The sequence below is a fragment of the Ctenocephalides felis genome, unplaced genomic scaffold, assembly GCF_003426905.1.
Source record: "Ctenocephalides felis isolate EL2017-DRISC unplaced genomic scaffold, ASM342690v1 CF-g0.4_SCAFFOLD_03572, whole genome shotgun sequence".
In the NCBI taxonomy this organism is placed as follows: domain Eukaryota; kingdom Metazoa; phylum Arthropoda; class Insecta; order Siphonaptera; family Pulicidae; genus Ctenocephalides; species Ctenocephalides felis.
Window position 1 is genome coordinate 15,738,635 of NW_020539726.1, and position 24,527 is coordinate 15,763,161.

Consider the following 24,527-nt stretch of genomic DNA (forward strand, 5'->3'; position numbering starts at 1 on the left):
CTGCCCATGTGAAAAACAATGATTTTCTAAATAATCTATTTAAAATTTATCCCGCAAACACTAAGCGATTATTATTTTTATATATATAGAAGATTATAATAATACACATCCCATTTTTTGAAAATTATATAATATATTAGTTTTTTAAAGTTAATTATTAGACAACTTTGCTTCCGCCGTTTTTACAATACGAGTTCTTCACAATAAGGGCGGAAGCAAAGTTGTATGTTATCAAATACGTTTTTAAATATACCGAGTTGCTGCAGGATCTTTTCATATTAGACAACATGGTTTATCATTTAATTATAAACAAATTAGCCAAAGACATTCATATTAAACAGATAGTTTGAAAGTTACAAGCGATACCATGATGAATAAATATTTCGTTAAACAGCCCGCATGGATTTAATTAGAGGTTAAGTGAATTATAAATATTTAAGCATCACAATATTTGAGTTTACAATATTTGAATTTATCACAGGTGACGCAAGAATTTATTTAAGGACATATGTTAATAATGGCATATGTTAATAATAAGAGCTAAAACTATTAGAGATTTATTTTTTATTCATTTGGAAGCATTCGAGCTCTTCGGATATATATATATATATATATTAAATTTTTTATATAATTTTGATGTTGAAATATGTGATATTCAGTTTTCAGGGCAATACATCAATTAATGGCAATGGAAAAAATAAAATTGTTTTAAAGTCATACAAATTTTTTTAATTGATGTATTGCCCTGAAAACTGAATATCATATATATATATATATATATATGATTTAGTAGTTAATTTTGATGTTGAAATATATGAGTGAGTTCTTGAGGGCGATACATCAATCAAAGAAAAGCCAAAGATTTATAAAATAATTTTTATTTCCATGGAAAATATGGAAATAAAGATTATTTTATAAATCTTTGGCTTTTCTTTGTTTGATGTATCGCCCTCAAGAACTCACTCATATATATATATATATACATATACAATTATAATTATTACCTATATTCAAGTAATCCACAACCCCAGAATAGTCCGACACAAGATTGCATTTAAAAGAGCCCTCAATAGTTGTTCGACACACAAAATAGTACTTTTAGGACACAGTTTAATGCACCATCTCGTGTGCAATAATATTTCATCTGATATACTGCCTGATATGTATCTGACTTGCACTTCGAGTAATTGTGAAATAGAACTTATGACGATGTCCAATAATGTCAAAAATTTTGTGCTTGCTTCATCGTCTATATTAGTCTGAAAGTGAAGGGAAAATTGTAAATATATATATATATATATATATATATATATATATATATATATATTAGTGATGTGCCAAGTCGAATCAAGTGATTCGAATCATTCGAATCAAGCCTTTAACGACTTGATTCGAATCAGATTTTACTTGATTCGAATCAACTCGTATCAAGCCGCGAAATATTTACTGTGATAAAATATGTATTAACACGAATTTTTCATAAATATAAAATTTTTCATAAATATAAAATAAAAAAAATGTTTTAATTTAATTCAATATTATAATAATATAAAAAATAAATATCATAAATATAAAAAATAAATAATGAATTAAATCATGCGAGCCACCCGACTTTAATATGCTTAAATGTATCGGCAGACTCCAATCGTCTTTATATGACTTTAACCGCATTCATCGACTAACTATATCATTCGACTTCATACGACTCAAACCGAATCAAGCGGCGATATGAGTTATTCCGACTTCATGAGTCAAACCGAATCAAGCGGCGATATGAGTTGTTCCGACTTCATATGAGCCAACTCGAATCAAGCGGCGATATGAGTTGTTCCGACTTCATATGAGCCAACTCGAATCAAGCGGCGATATGAGTTGTTTCGACTTCATGACACAAACCGAATCAAGCAGCGATATGAGTTGTTCCGACTTATGAGCCAAACCGAATCAAGCGGCGTTATGAGTTATTCCGAATTCTGATTCGAATCATCCCGACTTCAAGCCGTTCGAGCGATATGAGTTAACCGTATGGGCGATACAATGCGTCGTCGTTCTTGCGTGTTTATTTATTTTACGAAGAGCTGAGAGCGATTTTGTTCGTGAAATATCAATACCCAATTTTGATAATAATTAAGTGTTTTAGATCTTAAATGTTATCAGAATAAACCACTCGAAATTATGAAACGAGTTTCGGGAATCTTTCAATATAATTCTCTTTTGAAACAATTACTAAACACCAGAAAGTCAGTAAATAATATGTTAACTTCTAATTATGTAAGTAATGGCAAATTCACATTAATTAAATTTACTTTCAGCTCTCAGTTTAGATGCGATCCTTTACTGATTACATAGTAAAATAAACAATCGACCCATGATTCCAAATATTATTTTATATACTTTAGTGATGCACAATTGTTTGGTAATCTATTATGGTAAATTAATTTGAAGATATGTTTCAGCCGTCTTCAAAATTATATCATTTTTATTAATTTTCAAAATATACTTTTTGATAGTAATTTATGATTACAATTTCTACTTTGTCGGTTATATTGGTTGAACTGACAATTTTGATTATAAATTTGGATCACTTTTACTAAATTAATACATCCATGATTTTTTTGTCCATATATATACTTGATTCGAGTTGATTCGAATCATGATTCGAATCAGGTTTTTTTCTGATTCGAATCATTCGAATCGGGAATTTTTCGAGTCGGCACATCACTAATATATATATATATATATATATTATATATATATATATATATACTAGCAAACCCGACGAACTCCGTTTCGCCACCAGATGGTTTCGTGAGAAAGATGAAGAAATTGTTTGTTTGTTTTATATTAGAAGATTAACACTAATTTTCTTAACTATAAACCTTGCGGAGCCCGAGACCTTTCCAACGAATGCAAAATTGTCGAAATCGGTTCGTGCGTTCTGGAGTTATATCGTCAGGAAGGAAAACCCGACTTATTTTTATATATATATAGAAGATAATCTATTTGAAATTATTTAAAACAATTTTTGATTATTTTTATTACTCGAATTTTTAATTACGGTGCGTGAAGTTCCAGCAATTTGCATTAGGGCACGATGCCATGCACCATTAATTTTCTTAGCTGCAAACCTTGCGGAGCCCGAGACCTTTCCAACGAATGCAAAATTGTCGAAATCGGTTCGTGCGTTCTGGAGTTATTTCGTCAGGAAGGAAAACCCGACTTATTTTTATATATATAGAAGATATATAATATAAATGTATATTATAATAGTTGCCTTATAAATAGAATAAGCAGACTTCAAAGCTTCATAAAGCTTCATGTACAACGAGTTGTTGGCAAAATATCCAAATTGCTTCTTCGGTGATTCAGTTTCAGTATTTTTAGTTGCTGCAAATAAATAGAGAAAAAAAATTAAAACCTATTTCAGTATTCAGATTCTATTCAAAAAGACCTTTCAAATATCACACATGCCATAAAAGATAAAATCTAAAATTTTTGAAGTAAAACTTCTTTAAGCTCGTTTCTTATAAATTATGTGATAAGTATATTTGCAAGACATCAATTGAAAGGCATAATGCTATATTAAATATCAATTATCAATATTATTTACCTGCCAACCCTAAAGGTTTCTTACTGCTGCCTCCTCCGCCAATAGATTTCTGTACCTGGTTCGAATTTGCTGCCGCAGCAATATTCAATCCAGCATTGTTATCCAATTCGCCTTCGATAACGCATCTGTAGGCATTCAGGATTTTCAAAAGATGAGATTCTAGGGTCAGTATCATCTCTGATGGAGATCGAGACTTATCCAGATCAGAAATTGTTTCGTATAGGACTGAAGTTGGTTGCTCTGATGAGTTCGAGGAGATTTCTTTACATTGAGAAGCTGAAAGAGAATGCAAATATTATTATATATATATATATCTATATATATATATATATATACAGATATATATATATATATATATATGAATAGTCTTGAATTTGATGTTGATATATGTTTAATTTGAGTTTAAAATTCGGGCGTAACATCAAAAAAAATAGTATGTTCATTTATTTAAAGTTAATACTTATGTAAAGTTTATTCATTTAAAATCCATACGTTTCGGCTAGCATCTTAGCCATCATTCAGTAATCAAATTAACTATAAAAATTAAAACTAAATAAATAATATGTAAGAAATTTCATAGAAAAACAATAATAATAATAATAAAACACTTACAATTTTGTATCCTAATATGGGATTAATATAATTATTAATCCATGGTATGAGTATGTGCACATTGATAAAAATATATTTTTTAACATCACAAATGGTAAAACACACTAATAACCATGATAACTTAACAAGTTATTGTAACTATGTATTTACTCTTCGGAGTTTAAGATAGAAATGTCACATTTTTTCAATCTTATGGGAAATTTAAAAAGCGATGGAATCTTGTCATTTTTTAAGAAATTTTGACACGCTATTAAAAAACCATGTGTTTGTTTCGTTCAGGGCCGTATTGTCGAAGCGTTTGTTTATGACCCTGTCGTTATGCAATTGCTAAAACAACCCCTCGTGAATCTTCTTTTAATTACGTTCTCTTCAAAATGTAAAATTTTAGGGTTGAAAAAATCTATATTATGGTTTAAATTTTTAATATGCTCGGTTAACATCGTCTTAAATTGCTTCGGAATTTTTGATTTATTTTTATGTTGATGAAGGCGTTTACTTAGGTTTGGCTAGTTCTCCGATATAAAAAGTTCGCAATTAGAGCAATTAATCTGATATACCAAGTTCCTGAAGCGGTCAGAATTAAACTTATTATTGTTTTTCTATGAAATTTCTTACATATTATTTATTTAGTTTTAAGTTTTATAGTTAATTTGATTACCACTGAATGATGGCTAAGATGCCAGCCGAAACGTATGGATTTTAAATAAATAAACTTTAGAAAAACTCTCATACTATTTTTATTGATGTTACGCCCGATTTTAAACTCAATTAAAAATTATAATATAAAGATATATATACTATATATATATATATATATATATTATTTTGTAAAAAACCACTTACCGCATAATAAATTGGTTAACATTATAATAATATCTTTGTGTAAATTAAATCATGCTGTAGTGATGTCTCTGGTATTAGCTGTTGCAGCAGTTCGCATGAAAATACATTCGAGCCAAAAATCCATAAGTTATAGCATTGTAGCGTTGAATTAGAGCTGCTAAAGCACTGATTGACACCCATCTAAAAAGTACATGTGTAAATTATATATATACACAAATTACACCACACATACACACACATATATATATATATATATATATATATATAATATACCAGCAAGTAACTTACCATTAAATTCTTATCATACATCATACAACAAAGCATCTCCGACAACTCAAACAGCACTCTGGATAAATTCTTCTCAACACCATCACGATCCTGTACCCCTTTATATTTATTCATGCCGCAAAAGGGCCACATTAGATTTCTACACAATTTATTATCAATCAAATATTTGAAGGACACCTTATCACAATCAGTTTTTACATCCCCTCGATGTCTCACAAAAACATTTACTAGAGGATCTGAATTGGAATAATCATTCGAGTAGTAAAGGTTTGGTATGATTTCGCACAGGCATTTTGTGCTGGCACTTCTGACTCTGGAGTCTTCGTTTGACAAGAATTGATATAGAATGTCGTGTAGTACTTTTTCCTGGTAAGAGTCTGACCTGGTTATGAGGTAGATGTGCTTGTAGTTTAGTTTTGAAAGGAGTTCTGCGAGTTTTACTTTTATGAGCCAGTATGGTTTTTTTGAGACTTGGAGAAGTTCGTTGAGTAGAAGCTTGATTGTCTAAAATGGAAAAGGAAATAGAGAACTAGTTGGTTTGGTATTTAGCCTTGAGGCAAGTTACATGAACTTCCCGATATGTGTAATTTATCGACTTAATCAATAAAAAATAATTTAATTGATGAGTGATTAGAAGTATTCCGAGTGGATTTATTACACATGATTGTAAGTGCGAACGAACACTTTGACTCGAAGTATTTTCTAATAGAAAATTTTCAAAAATCACCAGTTTTTATAATTGAACCAGTTTCCATAGGACTTTAATGGTTTACTATGTTCATTAAAACCAAGTATTCTATCGTTATACCAAGTAAATCGTCTAATTTTAATTTTAACAAACGTCAAAGAAACTACTAATTTTCTTAATCTTTGATTAATTTTTAAAATTAAACTAATTGTCGTAAAGCCGTGATATTTCAATAAGTTGTATAAGACCGTGATATATATCGACAAAAAAAGTTCCATAAAAATCGGCCTAAATTTTTTTTCAACAGTTAATTACAAGAAAACGGCTCGGTATATTTTCACCTAAAACTAATCAGTATCCTTCCCAACTAATATCTTACGAACAGTTTTTGAATTTTTAAAATCGATTCGGTAGTTTGAGCTTAAATGTGGACGACTTTGTTTCAATTTACAAAGAAACGGTTTGGCAGATCGTGTCACATAACTGACAAACAATAGTCCTCTTTGAGATACATCAAATGGCTTTTAAATTTCTGAAATCGGTTCAGGCATTTTTGAGAAAACGTCGATCAAATGTCCAATTTTGACAAATGCCAAAAAAACGATAATAATTTTTGCAAACTTTGATGAATTTTTAAAGCTGAACGAGTTGTCGTAGGGCTGTAATATTTTAGTATGATCTAGAAGACTATGGTATCTACCGTCAAAAAAATAATAATAAAAATCGTCAAATTTTTTTTTTTTAAACTTTATTACAAGAAAACGGCCCGGCTGATCTTTACCAAAAACTAATCAGCACGATTCCAACCAATATCTTTCGAACGGTTTTTGAATTTTCAAAATCGATTAAGAATTGCGGGCTAAAACGTGGACGAAAATTTTTCACTTTTCTGCGATTTACAAAGAAACGGCTCGGCCGATCGTCACACAAAACTCAGAAACGCTAGTCCTCATCGAAATACATCGAATGGCTTCTAAATTTTTGAAATCGGACCAACCGTTTTTGAGAAAACGTCGATTTACGGCTTCTTCCAAATTTGGTCTCATTCGATTCAGAATGGCTTGAAACGTTGAGAAAACATAAAATTAGCGAATCGGATTTTTTGATAAAAACAAACTTCTCCTTCGGGAAGTTAATAAAATCTTTGCATTTAGAATATAAAATAAAATATATATGCAAATTTTATCATTAAATGAAATGGCAGTCCGAATTTGGCCTGGGTAGTCTGAAAATGTTCTAAGTAGCCTGAAAATGCTCTAAATAGTCTCAAAATGTCCTAGATAGTCTGAGAAATGTCAGATATAGTCCAAAAATGTTCTAGGTAGTCAGAAAATATTCTAGATAATCTAAAAATGTTCTAGGTAGCCCAAAAATATTGGATAGTGGATAGCCCAAAAATGTTCTATATAGTCTGAAAATATTCTATATAGTCCAAAAGTGTTATATTTAAAAATAATATGCATGATTAATCACAATTAATGTACATATATTTTCTTACCTCAAAATCTGTACTGCTCCTTATCAAATTCCTCAAACAATCCTCGACCGCTTGCAAACTTTGCCTCGTAGCAGTCTGTATATCATCTTTCAAACCATCAATCAAAATACAAATCAACTTTTTCAAATCGTAAGCATCTTTAAAAACCGCAAACTGTTCCGCACACCACTGCTCGTAACTCAAGGTATTATAATTATCAATTGTAGTAATAAATTGGCCTATATTAAGTTAGTGACCCCCTCAATTGTGATCTGGATGTCTGGAGAAGAGTATAGATAGCCGTGAAAGTTTGATATTTTTCCAGTTCGGTTTCTGTGCCAAAGCCTTCATTTCCAAGTGATCCATTTTTTAATTGGATGCCGTTCAGGATTTTGTCATTGGCATGGAGGTCGAGGTAGCTTGTCATGAAGTTGGGTAAAATTTGACAATGTTACATAAAGCAACACAAAGCTGAGCATTTCAAAGTGACCTTAACATTTTTATCATCTTTGATGAAACCTTTGAAAACCGTCAGCAAAAAATTTGTGTGTTATTAATCTTACACAAAACATAATTAAACTTGTATCATTTTTCACTAGATCACCAATGTACAAATCATTGTTAAATACATCACTCATGTTCACATTTCCATTACAGTATATATTTTTATCACCACTTTCTTTCTGTTGCGTGCAAGTTTTATCGAGGTTACAAATTTGTACGTATTGAATGATCACTCAAAGAATCGCTTATCGATTGGTTTGAAAACAGAACACAATCTGGTTTGGATGTCGATAAATCTGTTTTTGAGATAGACTAATTTCATTGTTGTCAATTTTGATTGTAAAACCCAGTCTTCGGATATTGAGTTTTCTAAAATGCTTTCTGATAAATCATAATCTAGTCTATGTCTGATATGATTGAGTTCGATTATACTCATTTGGCCTAAAAGAATAAAAACAGTGAGAAACTAGTTAAAATATACACTTTTAATAAATTTATAGTGTAGTAGGTATCGTTTAAAAGGTCTCGACATGTAAAAATCTTTTTAAAATATTAGTATAATAAAATTTATATATACATTTTTTTTCACAAGGTGTGAAACTTTTATAGCAAATACTAGGATTTCTCCACAAATTTCATAGATTTTTTACGAATTTTGCAGTAGAGAAGTCAGTTAATTATCTAAAAGATAAAAAAGCACTCTACTGACGAGCATACTAAATAGAAACATAAAAGAAAAAGGACTCACACACCTAATCAAATACACACATATAAAAACACACATTTTCCAAATTTGGTCTTATTCAATTCAGATCGACTTGAATAATCTACTCACTTGCAGTTTGTTCCTCCAACATATTTTTGGCATGTTCTTGATCGTGCAGTCTTAAAGTGTAGTTAGTGGAAATTAAAGTGTTTATTAATTTTTTTGGTGCGTTAAACAATAAATAGTTTAAAGTTTCAAGTGCAGCATTTGTGATTACTGTATTTCCACTGCTGGTTACCTTAATATAGTGCAGACACAGCTCAAAAATCTAAAAAGAAATACAATTATGAAAATTATATAAATTATATTATATATAATAATAATTATATATATATATATATATAATATATATATATTATATATAATAATAAAAATTTCACTCACCTGTAAAATTTGATCTAAACTTGTCGTAGACTTCCCTTTATTAAAATACCCATAATACACGGGAAGCAACAATTTAAGACCGTTCAAAGCCCCCACGATTACATTACTTTGAAGACTTTCATTAAAAGGAACAATTAAATCTATAAAACACAACCAAAAACAATTAACACACTTTAAAATAATTTTACCAATTATTTATTTACTTACCAAATACCATATTAAGTACATAATCAATAAAAATTTCAGTCTTTTCATTCTGTGTGCAGATCGAAGATAAATTTTGTGCAGCACAACGTCTCCTAACAGGCGAATCTGATTTTAGGACTTCTATAATTGATTTTATTAGACTTTTCATTTCTTTATCGGTCGCAAAAAGGCCTAAACTTTTAATAATCTTTGGCAAACTTTCGCTAAATGTCTCGTGCAACAAGTCATCAGGCTTTGATAAAAGATTTTCTAAACAAGGAAACAAATTTGCAACGTACACTTTGCCTTTTTGAGGCTTTATGTATACTGATAGCTTTGCAAATCTTGTTAAAGCTATACGAACAGACCTAAAATTAATAAATTAAATTAGATTTGATTTAATATCACACATAAGTATGTATTATCATCCCTAAAACAACTCCAATTGTATTTTAGCCATATAACTACCACTCAAGGCTCTAATTATCCTATCCAAGCTTTCACAAGCAACCATTCGAATATCTGAGTGCTCATCGTGGCAAAGTCTTATCAACACAACGAAATGGAAACATTTATTCTTTGTGCAAAAATTGGAGCACTTTTAAAATTAGCATCCTGCATAAAATGTCCTGCTATAGACACACAATGCTGTGCTTTTTCTTTAGACCTAGAAATACAATTTAGTATAATATACCTATAAATATGTGAATACACAATTTCTTTTACTACCTTAATAGAACATCTGAATATTTTTAACACATCAATGGATTTATCAGTTTTTCGAGCAAGGACATTTTGTGCTGGTAAAGATTTGTTGTTTATATTTGCTTATTGTATTGTTTAATTAAAATTATCCATTTGAAAAGGACATGACAACAACCGACTGTCAAAATGATTAACTGTCAATTAGAAGATAATTCTATAAATATTTGTAAAACTAGAAATTATTATTTTATTTTATTACGTTTAAGTTAATTAATGCAATTTGAACCATTTTTTGTTTATTATTATATTAATTTAATTAATTTAAGTATAAATACATACTTTGAATTATTTTCGTACACACGAACTTTACTTTCTAAGTCAATCTTCAAAAAAACAACTATTTTTCATATTTAAAAGTGATTCAAAATACAAATCATGTTAATTTTTTATTAATATTTGTTAACGGACTGACTCGGATATTATATAAATAATGTTATTGTCATGCTATTATGTTTATTAGAATTTAGTTTTTTCATGCAAATCTCTGTTAAGAAATTTTCTTCATGTAAAAACTATTTATTAAAACAAATTTGTTTAACAAATAAATAAATGGAATCCTATTAACTAATTATTAATAACTGAATAAATAAATATTTATATCTAATTGTCTTCTGTCTCCGGTTGTTTTTTTTTGCACTGATCAGAAAGAGTCCTACGACTCCTCTTTTTATTGACCTCATATTGTTGTTCCTTAAAATTAGAAATATAATATACAGAGTGTCCAAGAACTCAACATCAAGCTGAAACGGGATGATAGTATTGACCTTAACTACCCTAAAAAAAAATTAAAAAAACGTCACGTACGTACCCACACAGCACATGGTTGACATAGGGTCAACCTGGAAGTCACAATGGGCTGTAGGATTAACCTATGGTCAACCCACTGGTACCATATAATGAAATAGGTGAACCCATTGGACGACACAATGTCAGAGCCCTGATTTGACCCATGGTCAACTCTACGGGTTCAATATGCGTATGCTATGGGGCTGGTGGTATCGTCGTTATGGGTTCAAAAATGGCGGTGCAATAGTGCAATATATTATACAAAGTTGTATGGAAATTATGAGCTTTTGAGTACAACCTAAGACTTTCGTGTAATTGTAATAATTTTTCGGACATTGTGGTTAATTTCAATTAATTTTGTTCATTAAAACCTTAGAACCGTAATCGTGAATAACATTTTTAAGACCAGTGATAAATAGGCAACAAAAGTTTTCAAGAATTGAAGCTTTTCATTTGTATCATTGTTTTCGACTGTGGTCCCAATAGCCCTAGTAATGTTATTTACGGTTATGGTTCCTAAATTTAAATGAACAAAATTAAAAATTTAAAATTATCCATAATGAATACTATAACCGAAAAATGGTCATGAATACCAAAAGCTCTTAGTAGTGCAAGAAAAGCTCATAATTTCCAGACAATGTGGATAGTTTTTTCTAATTTTTTCAGGACACTGAAGGTTAATACTCCACTTTGTTCTGGGTATACCAGTTATATATTATATAGATATATTATTATTATATTATATATTTAATATATATATATTCAAAATTCAAAAAGTACCCGGAATATTCGTTTTTTTCAAAAAAATATTTATTTATTCGTCTACATTAATGTGGTCCCCTTCAAAGTAGTCCCCCCCAGATATAATACACTTATGCCAGCGTTTTTTCCAATTTTCGAAGCACCCTTGATATTCACTTTTTGATATGTCCTTGAGCACTCTCAGCGATTTTCTTCAATCGAGGAAAACCGCCGTCCTTTCATGGGTCTCTTCAACTTTGGGAATAGGAAAAAGGTCAACGGAGCCATATCTGGTGAATTTTTGCACTTTGCAACACTTTATTTCATTTTTTACGCAAAATTTAATACAAATTCTTTGACTTTTCAATTCTTCCATTGTAAAAAATCGCCGAGCTCAGAAAAAACGTCGAAACTTTAGCGACTACCACAGACAAAGTAAACAGTTGAATATAGCTGAATAAATTTCATCATACTTTAGGGGCATGTATACCAACACAATAAAAAAAAATTTTTGACAATCAGACACTCAGACCCGAAATTTAATTATTAGTAATTCCGGGTACTTTTTGAACACACCTCGTAATTATAACCAGTGCTGGATTTACAGTAAGGGCAATCGGGGCTACTGCCCAGGGCAGCAAATTTTGGGGGGGCGGCAAAATTTGGATAGTGAGAAAAAAATTCTATACATATAATCAACTTTTTTTAAAACACATTTTTTATTTCAAGAAATATATTTACAAAACATAATACGATTGCAATGCAAAATTTGGTTTGAAATAACCGCGATAACTAAAATTTATTATTTGCCTTGCCTCCCTCTCCGAACGTACATTATCAAATTGGTTAATAAGTTACCAAAATTGGCAATTGGCTAATATAAAGATCCGTAAAACAAGCTGAAAGTTTAAGAAAAATATGTCTTCAGTTCTCGAGCCCTCTTAAAATGTCGTATTATTTAAACTAGTGACTCATGGCATTGTGCCTTAAGACAAATTACTGAAACAACCCGTACTAAAAATTACATTTTATAAGAGCTTTAAATTTTTTTGAAAAATGAAAAAAAAGACTTTTAAAACACATTTTTTGCATTTTGAAATTTTTCGAAAATTATGAACTTTTTGCAAAGCAATCGCGCTGCGTAGGTATTTGAGAGAAGAAATCTCGAAACTCCATTACTCCCCGTCAATACAAATCTAATATTTTTTAATTATTCAAGTCGATTTCGATAACGCGGATCAACCGATTCAAATGATTCAATTCCTATTTATAAGGAGACGTGCTGATTAGTTATTGGCCAAGGCAGGTTCAACTGTTTTGAAGATACGGGCCAAAATGCCAAAAATGATAATTCAGTTTTTGAGAAAAAAAACGTTCAATATCACTCAAAAAAATTTACAGAATAAATAACTGCTTAAATTTGTGGGGGGCAAGTTTAGCGGTTTCGATGATTCAATAAAAAATTTTGAAAAAGAAACATTTGCGGACAAAAGTGATCATAAGACATATGCACGTTAAATTATCAGATATTTTAAAGATATTATAATAAGTATAAATTTTGTTTACATTTATAAGCATTGTGTAACATTGTTTAACCGTTAGACTTCGATGCGGCGCTTACGCGCTTCTATATTTTGTCCCTACGCAGCTGAAGCAGCGCGATTGCTTTAAAAAGAAGTTCGAAAGTTCGTAAAATTTCAGGGATGGGGCGGCAGCTGAAGCAGCGCGATTGCTTTAAAAAGAAGTTCGAAAGTTCGTAAAATTTCAGGGATGGGGCGGCATTTTTGTCAGTGCCCCGGGGCGCCAAATTTTTGAATCCGGTCCTGATTATAACTATAAGTATTATTACCTGCATCAATTTAAAATACATGGCAATCAAAGCCAAACCCAACATCAAATACATGGCGCACAGGATGGAACTAAGTTCCAAACCCTTTTCGAAAGTTATGCTTGAATTTGAATATTAGATTAATATAAATTATTAATTTATAAAACTAAATTCTATCAATCTACCGATCCCATGGTACAATATCACCAAATCGAATCGAACTTAGAGAAATAAAACAGATATAGGACCCGTCCACACTGTTTCCATCTTCCCAACGGGAGAACAGACAGAAACAAAAAATAATATACCTAAACAATAAATGACAATTGAAGATACAAAATAAGGGGCTGATTGTCAGCATAGAAATGTTATGTCGCATCTAAAAAGCTTTTGGACAATTAGAGACTGCCAACTCATATGGATTATATCTATTTCTATGTTATCATTCATAAGATTCCTTTATCCCTTTATCTTACCCGACCATTTTGGCCAAACACAAAGTGATGGGGACAGAAACCATAGATAAGTAAACCTAGTTTCAGGTTAAGAGCACGCGTTTGGCCTAGGTGAATCATAGTATCTTTTCAAAAGCGCATCATGCGAATTTAATGGAACTTGGCACACATTGTGATTATACTTTACCAAGATCGTGACAAAATTAGTAGACTACCTCAACAAACTTATGGATTCATTTGAAGCCATCTAATCTAAGTACAAGTCGCACTTAGTTACCAACTATTTAAAGATTCAATAAAAATCTTTTTGTTTTAAATTAATTCCACCTTTAGCTATAGTTACTGACTTTTCCGCTTTTAAAGCCTTGTATAAAAAACTGTTCGCGTTAAATTTCAAAGCAATTAACTTTAGGAGAAGATATCACTTTTCTTGTGCATATTTCAAGTCGACTCTTGTCACTAACTTTAAGGCAATTGTGTTAAGCATTCAGAAACTTGATTTAGCTAATTTTTTGGTAATTTTTGTAAATTTAAATATAGAACTTTAAAATGATTGGTGAAGGGCTATATTTGAACTTTAAAAATTTTGCGTTCCGCAACATATAAAGCAATTTATCGCATATATCATTTTCAGATTATAATAATGAGTAGTTGAAATTTATTATAAAGTAATGAGGACAACTCAAATTCAAGCTAATCTTTTTAAAAAGTCAGGACAAATCGGAAGAAAAGCATAACTCTACCAGTGCTGGATTTACAGTAGGGGCAATCGGGGCTACTGCCCAGGGCGGCAAATTTTGGGGGGCGGCAAAATTTGGACAGTGAGAAAAAAATCTATACAATATAATCAACTTTTTTAACAACATTTTTTATTTCAAGAAATATAATTAACAAAACATAATACGATTGCAATGCAAAATTTGGGTTGAAATAAACGATAACTAAAATTTATTATTTTGCCTCCCTCTCCGAACGTAAATTATCAAATTGGTTAATAAGTTATCAAATTTGGCAATTTGGCTAATATAAAGATCCGTAAACAGGCTGAAAGTTTAAGAAAAATATGTTTCTTCAGTTCTCGAGCCCTCTTGAAATGACGTATTTGTGCACTTCCAAGCTTATAGCGTCAAAAAAAAAAAAAATTAATCTAGTGACTCATGGCATTGTGCCTTAAGACAAATTACTGAAACATTCCGTACTGAAAATTACATTTTATAAAGAGCTTTAAATTTTATTGAAAAATGAAAAAAAAAGACTTCTAAAACACATTTTTTGTATTTTGAAATTTTTCAGCGTAGCTGTTTCAGAGAAGAAATATCGAAACTCAATTACCATTTTTCGTAACTGCCTGTACTAAAAGCTGTACCAGCACGTCTCCTCATCAATACAAATCTAATATTTTTTAATTATTCAAGTCGATTTCGAGAACACGGATCAACCGATTTATGATTCAATTCCTATTGATAAGGAGACGTGCTAATTAGTTATTGGTCAAGGCAGGTCCAACTGTTTTGATGATACGGGCCAAAATGCCAAAAATGATAATTCAGTTTTGAGAAAAAAAGTTCCAATAACAGTCAAAAACATACAGAATAAATAACTGCTAAATTTGTGGAGGGCAGGTTTAGCGGTTTCGATGATCCAATAAAGAAAGAAACATTTGGCGGACAAAAGTGATCATAAGACATATGCACATTAAATTATCAGATATTTTAAAGATATTATAATAATAAGTATAAATTTTGTTCACATTTATATAAGTTTGTAACATGTTTATCCGTAAGACTGCGACGGCGCTTACGCGTTTCTATATTTTCGTCCCTCGCAGCTGAAGCAGCGCGATTATCTTTAAAAAAAGTTCGAAAGTTTGTAAATTTTAGGGATGGGCGGCATTATTGTCAGTGCCCGGGCGCCAAATTTCTAAATCCGGCCCTGACTCTACCACCAAGGAAGCAAGGTTGACTGTCCGGCCAAACTGGGATACCTTTACATTCAAATCACCAAAATTCTCAAATGAACCCTCCCCCCGGTTAGGGTTTAGAATTCATCCTCATGGCTTTATAAGGTGGCGTAGGTTAGGAGATTACTTATCCCCACCCTAGGCAGCACCTTAGGGATAAAGTGGTTCAGGCAAAATCTCGCTAGACGACTTTTATAATCCCACTGTATTGCATCAATTGTTTAGCGCTAGTTTTTTTTTGCGGTTACTGTAACTTATCCTACGGGAAGTTAAAACATTGTCCTAATTTCACCAAAGCTCGTTGCACTCGGTTTGCGGTTAAGGTGTGGTACACCATGCATATAATATAAAACTCAAAGATAAAATATGATCTTGAAACATCACTTCACTCAATAAGTCCATTAATAAGACATTCTATTACTAAGACAAACCTATTGTTTTGGCAAAATTCAATATAGAAAAAAGAAAAAAAAAAAAACGTTTTCTTCGAAGACGATATACCAATTATTATAGCTTACTTGAAAGTTTTCGAAACCATGTTTGTAGTACGATTTGTACTTGGCCACACAATTCGGCCATCACGTCATCATTTGGCAAAAATTTCTTCAGAGCGAGCATTCTTTTGAGATCTGAGTCCAGAATATGGTCGCTGGGAAACAGATATAAAAATATATCGCGGGAGCGATTCAGAGTTCAATTCATGTTTTTTTGGCCACTGTTTTCACGGATTTGTGACTTTGTTCATTGTCCTTGATTTTTCAAGCACACAGTTTTTTTTTTCAAATGGATCGTTTTTCTTATTTTGATCTTCAAATGTTCCTATAACGTTATACAATAGTGACTGTTGATGGTCTAGACTTTTTCATGATAGTTGATGAAGATTATTTCTTGCGTATCCCAAAAAAAAACTGACGCCATAATCTTGTCAGCTGATAGGTTGCATTTTTCCTCGTCACTGTGTCTAGTCGACTCGGCTAACTGCCTATTCGACTCCGGAGTGTAGTGTTAAAGTCGGGTCATATCCATGGTGACATATTGATGCAAAAACTTAGTTTTATTTTGATTAAACAGCTCCAAATACTCTTACGAATCATCAACTCGTTATGCTTTTGGTCAAACGTGAATTTGCGCGGCACAAAGGTTTTTCCTATTCAAATATTCGTGAACGACATAAATCACGTCCATCACGTTCTATTGATATCTTTAGGGTGTTAGCTCTCTCAGGCAATTTTACTTTTCGGTTCTCCAAAACGGTTCGGCGGACTTTTTCTATATTTTCCGGTGTAACCACCTCAATTGGCCTTCCAGAGCGTTCAGCATCGTCAATGTCTGTATGGTCACGATTAAAATCAGCAAACCACTTGTACTTCACCATCTACTTCAATTTGGAACAGTCCAGGTAACACTTATCAACGCTTTGGCAGTAATGGTATTTTTATCCACCAAAAAGCAATGATAAATCAACACATAAAATAGGCTTGAATTCATAGCTTCGAAAAACTCAAAAGTAGCTTCACTTGAACCTCTGTAACTTGTAAACTAATCGTCCAATTATCATGAAATTTTGACATATATCTTCTTAAAGTTATTGCTTCCTACAAATCATACGGATGATTACATAGCTACATCATCTTTATGTTATCCTACGAACTTATTGAGTGTCTAACAGTTATATCTTATACTGTGAATTAAAAATTCTGACATAGGCATTTGGGTCCAAGGTATGTATATATATATGTATATATATATATATATATATATATATGTATATTAGTAAATAAAATAAATCTCTATGGTGACAAAAACAATTGATTGAATATTAAATAATACTTTCATAGATCTAAAAAACATTTATTGTATATTAATTATTTATATCTTTCAGTATATAAGTAAGTACGTTTGCAGTTACATAATGCATAGTTATACAATTTCACTTATATATAAAATAGAAAATTAATATTTTAACTGGTATATGTTTCCTGATTAAATTGGCAGTTGGTGACAGTAAAACTTATTTGGTACATATATTAACAACTAGTGCCCGTTTACTAACATTTTTCATAAAACACATATGTAACAAAATGACGTATGAGGTATAGCCGTGTTTTATAAAACATATGGCTATAAGTTTGGCAGTGAATTTGATGTGATAATTATAAATCATCACTATATTTCCATTAATTATTAACTGTTTTCTTTGCTTTCAAGTTTAGAGAACTTTGTGATAATTGCTATGAACTATAAAGAGAGAAAAGTGTACTGCAGCTAAAATATTGCTAGAAATATATCATTCGCTATTCTAATTTATAACACAGATACATTAGATGTGCAATTTTGAAACTTTTTTAATCCAAACTCCTCTTATAGCAATTATTAAAATAATTCGTAGTTAAAATATATATTTCTATATACATTTTGCTAAAAAACATACTTTATACTCACATGCTTACATACAAGAAGGTATATATATTACCTCATAATTGAAAAAAATTCAGATACGCCCATTTTATATAAAAAATGGTTAAATTTAAATTAAACCAAATCACACAGTATAATATAAATTATATTTATTAATTAAAATAATTAAAAATGTATTGATTATTTCTAAAGTGATGTTTTTTTGCTTATCTTCAGCAGGAATAAGTATATTACTTGCTTTCGTTAAATAACATTAAAAATAGATACTGAATACAAAAATATCGAATGTTAAAATTATCCTTATTTTTTCGCTGCTCTATTTGTTAAATCACATATAGAATTTTATACAAACCGTTCGAAAATTATACTGATAACCATATAATATAAGTTTTGTAATGATATTGCAAAATAACAAGTAAATGATTATTAACTGGACGACGGATGTATTTCTCATTTCTTCGAATAAGTTGGAAGAGCTAACACATACTTAGTGGTATTTCAGACAAATGTTCAAAAAATAAAAATTATAAAATGACAAATTGATTTATATATAAATATGACAGGATACATTTATAATAACTCACAAATAGTGCCGTTTTGCAATTTATAATTACTTGTTATTTTGTTTATCATTTATATAAACGTACGTTTATATATATATATATATATATATAATAAATAAACCAAAAAAAATAAATTGTACCATCTTTATTTGCTAGCTTTTTTAAAATTCGCGAACACTTCAAAAGATTTACTGTAATAGTCAAACATACAGTTATCGCTCGAATAATATTAGTTCTCTAAAATAGTTACCATTATCTCATCATATATCCTCTGAATAATAAAATATAATTTATCTACATTAAATATTGTTTTCTAATGTGCAAATTTACATTAGAAATAATAATTTGTATGCCAGACTCATGTTAGAGATAATATACAACTAATCACATTTTAAATTTATTTCATTACACTAACTAGAATAAATTATTTAATTAAATATTATGATCATTTATAAAGTTTAATAATAAATCTTAGAATGCACCTTAATTTCAATATATAATAATTGCACATACAGAAATAAATATTTTCTTTTAATTTGCTATCATGAGTCGCTCATCTTTCATTATGATCTAGTATCACCACTTTTTATTTCCTAACATTAAATAAATTATTAATTATTTATAATAATACTCTTAGAATTTAACATTGAGCTCTATGCTTACATTTAAGTTTCTGGCTCCAAGATTACATTTTGAAACCAGCAATTTTTATAACTGTGATTAAATATTAAATACAATTCTACTACGCAAGCTACGTAGTAATATTCAAAAATGATTTTTATTTCTTTGGAAATCAAGATAAAAGTAGAAATGATAATTTAGATAGCATAAATCAGCTACCATCAATTTAAAATGCCAAAAGTTATATGCGCTATGTTTAATGAAGAGTCAACCCTCAGTTAACACGGCACCGTGGGTGCACGGTTTCCATACAACTGAAGCTGGAAGTCGGAGGAATGCAGGAGCTAAAAATCCGACATCCCTCCGACTACACGGACTTCCTATTACACGGTTTTTGTTCAACAGTTTATAAGTTACTTGAGCGACCTATGAGTGATTATAGGAACTTGATATAGAAAGTAAGTTTTGTTATCGAATTCTATCTTTTAGACATGTCTGATTATATAATAGCTGTCTAAAAGCACGTTTGAACTGACTATTGCGTCGTGCCAATTTTTGAATGTGTTGCCTATGTCATACATATCATTTCGTCCGTATTACTCCTACTTCAAGTTGCATTTCTTGGTCTTCATATAGCTCGACAAAAATGGTGCGATTTGTACAGTTTGTACTAACTCAGTCTCTCATAGCGTGGTTCCCATACTGCACTGTATAAGTTTCCATAGAACGCATTACAAATTAGCCTGAATTGTATGTTAATAAATTCGAGTTTTTTATACCACGGTTCCTATACTGCACTGTACGGACTTGTCGCGTTAACCGAGGGTTGTCTATATATATATATATATATATATATATATATATATATGCAGCCAACCCTTGTTAACCGGGCACTATGGTTACGTTCTACACGGTACCAAAAATTCGACATCCCTCCGATAACACGGACTCCACACTAATCTCGCTCAACAGGCACGCGCAACCAATGAATAAATCTAGTAACTAAATATGGCTGTAAATAGTTTTAATACAGGTTTTATTATCGACTACTTTATATTATACAATATATTTATATAATCATGTTTATAACGTATTAGCTGTGTACGACACAAAATTAGTCTTTCTAAAAAAAATTCAGCTTGAAAAACTTTTTGCTATAAAAACAGTTTTTTGGTTTAACTTTTGTTTAATTTTTTATCATTTCTTAGTATAAACTCCTGAATTCAATAAAAACATTTTTTTTCTCTTCATTATCTATTGCTTTAACATTTAAAGACTTTAAATTCTTACCAACAACCATTTTAAAGTCTACATCATTTTTATATTTAATATTTATAGGGATTCAATCCTAGTGCCTCCGCATCTGCAAGCCGAGCGCTGACCGATTCGACTATGCAAGCCTTCAAGAATTTGTACCAAAATTTGTAACTTATGTAACAGCGATAAAAATGCTGTGATTTGTACTAATTCTGAGTCTCTCAGAGCGCTATAGCGCTATAGCAAGTTTTCATAGAACGCACTACGAATTGGCCTGGATTCTATGTTAAATCCGATATTTTGATAGCACGGTTCCCGCAGTACACGGTACGCACGATTACTATAATTTGCCCTACGGGAAGTTAAAAAACGATGGATTTCTGGCACAGCTTCATAACATACGAGTGACATTGCAGTTTATGGGTAAAACATGGCGAGTTATCTCCGAAGAACAAATGTATATTACCGTGTTTTGACATTGAGTATTGCCATGCTTTGATTATAACCGCCGCGTTAACGGAGGGTTGACTGTATATATATCCTTACATAAGATTAATCACTGATAGCCAATTCCAGCTTGAACAAAATCAAATAAACTCCTTTAATTCAAAACATTTGAACTTTAAAAACAAATTGAATAAAAAAAAATTGTAAAATACAGCAAACCTTTCCGCAGTCAATTAATATTAATCTGTTTCCCGAAAATCAAGAGACCTCGACCGCGACTTCATCGATGACGGTAATGAATCGATCGCGGTTGCAGCAATCATGTTTTTCTATATGAGAAACTGGTATAGAACTTTCTTCTTCTTCTTCTTGATTTTCTTCAATTATTGCATGAGTTCCACCAGATTGTGAACGACCTCGAGCCAAGGACCATCGTCTTCCTTTGCGGTCCATAATGATGGGAGTTTCGGCGATTAAATTGTTTTCGAATTCGCTCAGCATTAGATAGTTTTCAACCTTGAATTAATTTTTTTTATATTAGAACAGCTATCTAGACTAGGACTATAATTTAATAATAATAATAAGTAGTTTTTGTTGCGCATTCCTTAACTTGGTGCTTCGGTATGGTATTGAAGTAGTTGACCATTCCCTCGCTGTTGAGATTATTTAAGAGATATTTTTAACAATGATGTGAATATGTAGCAGCAACGCTTAATTCAATTTCTCTTAATATCATATATAAGATCTATAATCTTAATGAAAAATCTGGTCACACTACTGTCCAACGTGGGAAACGATTTTAAGCCAAGTGTGGACCAGTAGTTACTAATTCACGTTTCTACCACGAAGGGCAAAGTCAAAGCACTAAGAATAGCCGAGCTCAAAGTTGAACCACTTCGGCACGAGCGACCAGTGTACTTGACGGCCGCAGAATTCTTCACACTGCCGAGCGTCAAGTTTATTGGACGTAATATAAACGCATGGCGTACGGACGTTGCATGCCGGCTGTGAGCGACGTTTCGAAGACAATAAGCATGTACCAAAGGGGTTAAGAACAATATTATGGAATCTGTTACTTATGATTGTTACCTTATTGCATGATGTAATGCAGTCTCCTATATAATCCAAATCATCCAATAAATTATCTGGTAAATCCATATCAGCTATACCTTCTTCTGAAATGCAGGTCAATTCCTGCTTGTTAGCTGGTAGCCCGTCTACTCCATTTTCGTATGGTATTCCTGCTATGAGATCGGCGCCTAGCACTAAATTTTGGATTTAAATAATAATAGCAATTATAAAAGTAATTTGAATAGATATCATAAAATATGTTGTTTTACATCTCATTTTTAGTCCATTGGTCACTACACCTTTGCAAGCGTTATATTAAGTTTTGTGTTTGAAAGTCAATTAGAATTTATAAGTAGCTCCAAATGAGCAAAATTTCGCATTAACAACATAGAATTACATCGAGATTAAACTAATTTAACTCACTAATTTTAGAAATGAAGTTTTAATTATTCTTTCAAAAGAGTAAGAAATTTGTGTGAGGATAATTTCAGCAATGTATGAAATATTTTAGGATAATCACTTTAGCAAGCATTTTTACAAAAGATAACTAATTCATACAATATAATATTTTAGCGATTAATATTTATATAAAAATCAATTCAAACATTTCTAAATTCAAATAGAGAAAATATTTCAATTCATAGAAAATTGAGTGTCGAATTGACTTGCTTTGCTGTAAATTCTGTTTACAGGAGTATGCTTCTTGTACGTTTTTCTTAGATATTGATTAATTTTTTCTGGTTTCAATATAATTTTAAATAAAAAAAACTTAAATGAATAGAAGAATGAAATAAACTTTAATGGTATCTTACTAATATTTGCGGCAGGTTCATTATCTGCTTCCTGACTGAACGAAAGTTTACGTCTTTGCGGACATGTTTCAGACATGCAAAGATGCTGGGTACCATTAGCTCTGAAAATACAATGCAATAAAATTATTAATATTTCCACATACCCATATGCAGATATAAATATAAATTAACCTTGTATGCTTATGTCTAGAGATTTTTCGTCTGTGTAAATCTATCAAGAATAAGGCTAAGCTACCAACTAAGACGCATGTAGAACTGAAATAGTATCCAGCTTTGACACCAACGCCTAAATTCATGTATCCTAAAAAAAACAATAATATTTTAATTCAAGCATACTTAGCACGACCTAATTTATATAAAAATAGATAAAAAATTGTACTAAAGTAAATTAATTTTACCGCATATGGGAACTCCGATTGCAATTGGAATGGCTTGCGAACATTGCACAAAACCCCATGTACGTGCAAAATTTCTCGCTCTAACTCTTTCATAAGTGTACATTTTTAGAGAGTAGTGATAGCCTCCACAGAAAATACCTGCAATTGAAATCATTGCGTTTTAGAAGCATGCAAATATATCAAATAACATAAAATACCAACTGCACAAGTCAAGAATTCTTTGGAACATTAAGATGGCAAAAGCAATAAAAAGGCAAACAAATAGACTAATAATGGTTTTCAAAGATATCAACTTAAGCTTATTTGTACTGCAGATCCTATTGCCACCATATAATAATCGATTCATTTCTTTCTACTAACTACTAACCATAGATCCAGGCAAACATCACATATCCATGATAGTTTCCATGCACAGCTGTCAGAGCAAGTATGCAAAGACCGCAAACAAATACTGCTGCTTGGCACAAATACTGTCTTGCTATTCGACATTCGACGCTATTGTGCAGAACTAGAATTCCAAAAGCTGCACAGCCAAGTGTCCAAGCCATTCCAAGATACGCTTGCAGAAAAACTGCCTTATCTCCTATACCTTCTTCTTCGGCTTGGTGGGCCAAGTAAAATATTGGTGTGTTGATCCCAAAAGCGCTTATGCCTATTAGAAAAATTACATAATAAATAAAAGTAAACACCATGTTCTGAACTAATTCAAATTCTGATAAGGTTGCTTATAGAAAACTAATCCAGTTCACCAAACACCAAACTTAATTGACACCAAAATAAATTGTGGAAATTCAAAACATGACCATGTTGCCAATCAATGTTGTTCAAAATGTTACATAATGGGCGAGTACACAGGATGGAAAGGGTAGGATTTAGGAGCTGACTCTGTGGTAAAATAGACCCATGTTACGTAGGGACTTTGTTACGTAGCACTTCTCATACAAAATTGTACTAATGGGGCAATTCTGCCGTAACAAAACTCATAACATAGCGTTGTCATGACAACGCTATTTTATGCTTGTTTCTTAGTAGGGAAAACTGTGAAAA

At 31.1% G+C, this 24,527-nt stretch overlaps 2 protein-coding genes across 2 annotated transcripts in view; both read right to left on the minus strand.

Moving 5' to 3' along the window:
* LOC113388165 (huntingtin) overlaps window positions 1-13,962 on the minus strand; it is a 30,175-nt gene extending 16,213 nt beyond the window's left edge. The window contains 14 exon segments of the mRNA XM_026625566.1: window positions 1,005-1,038; window positions 1,071-1,259; window positions 3,275-3,387; window positions 3,611-3,886; window positions 5,380-5,857; window positions 7,540-7,717; window positions 7,974-8,065; window positions 8,067-8,201; window positions 8,369-8,463; window positions 8,858-9,056; window positions 9,173-9,312; window positions 9,380-9,914; window positions 9,917-10,025; window positions 13,955-13,962. Of these exon segments, the coding sequence (XP_026481351.1) occupies window positions 1,005-1,038; window positions 1,071-1,259; window positions 3,275-3,387; window positions 3,611-3,886; window positions 5,380-5,857; window positions 7,540-7,717; window positions 7,974-8,065; window positions 8,067-8,201; window positions 8,369-8,463; window positions 8,858-9,056; window positions 9,173-9,312; window positions 9,380-9,914; window positions 9,917-10,025; window positions 13,955-13,962 (2,581 nt within the window).
* A 7,495-nt stretch (window positions 13,963-21,457) lies between these two features.
* The window catches only part of LOC113388166 (monocarboxylate transporter 10-like), a 161,141-nt gene continuing 158,071 nt past the window's right edge, over window positions 21,458-24,527 (minus strand). Inside the window, exons 5-10 of the mRNA XM_026625567.1 lie at window positions 23,848-24,132; window positions 23,481-23,618; window positions 23,254-23,383; window positions 23,083-23,183; window positions 22,289-22,464; window positions 21,458-21,715 (exon numbers count right to left, since the gene is read on the minus strand). Coding sequence (XP_026481352.1) covers window positions 21,458-21,715; window positions 22,289-22,464; window positions 23,083-23,183; window positions 23,254-23,383; window positions 23,481-23,618; window positions 23,848-24,132 — 1,088 coding nt within the window. The remainder of the gene's footprint in view (window positions 21,716-22,288; window positions 22,465-23,082; window positions 23,184-23,253; window positions 23,384-23,480; window positions 23,619-23,847; window positions 24,133-24,527) is intronic.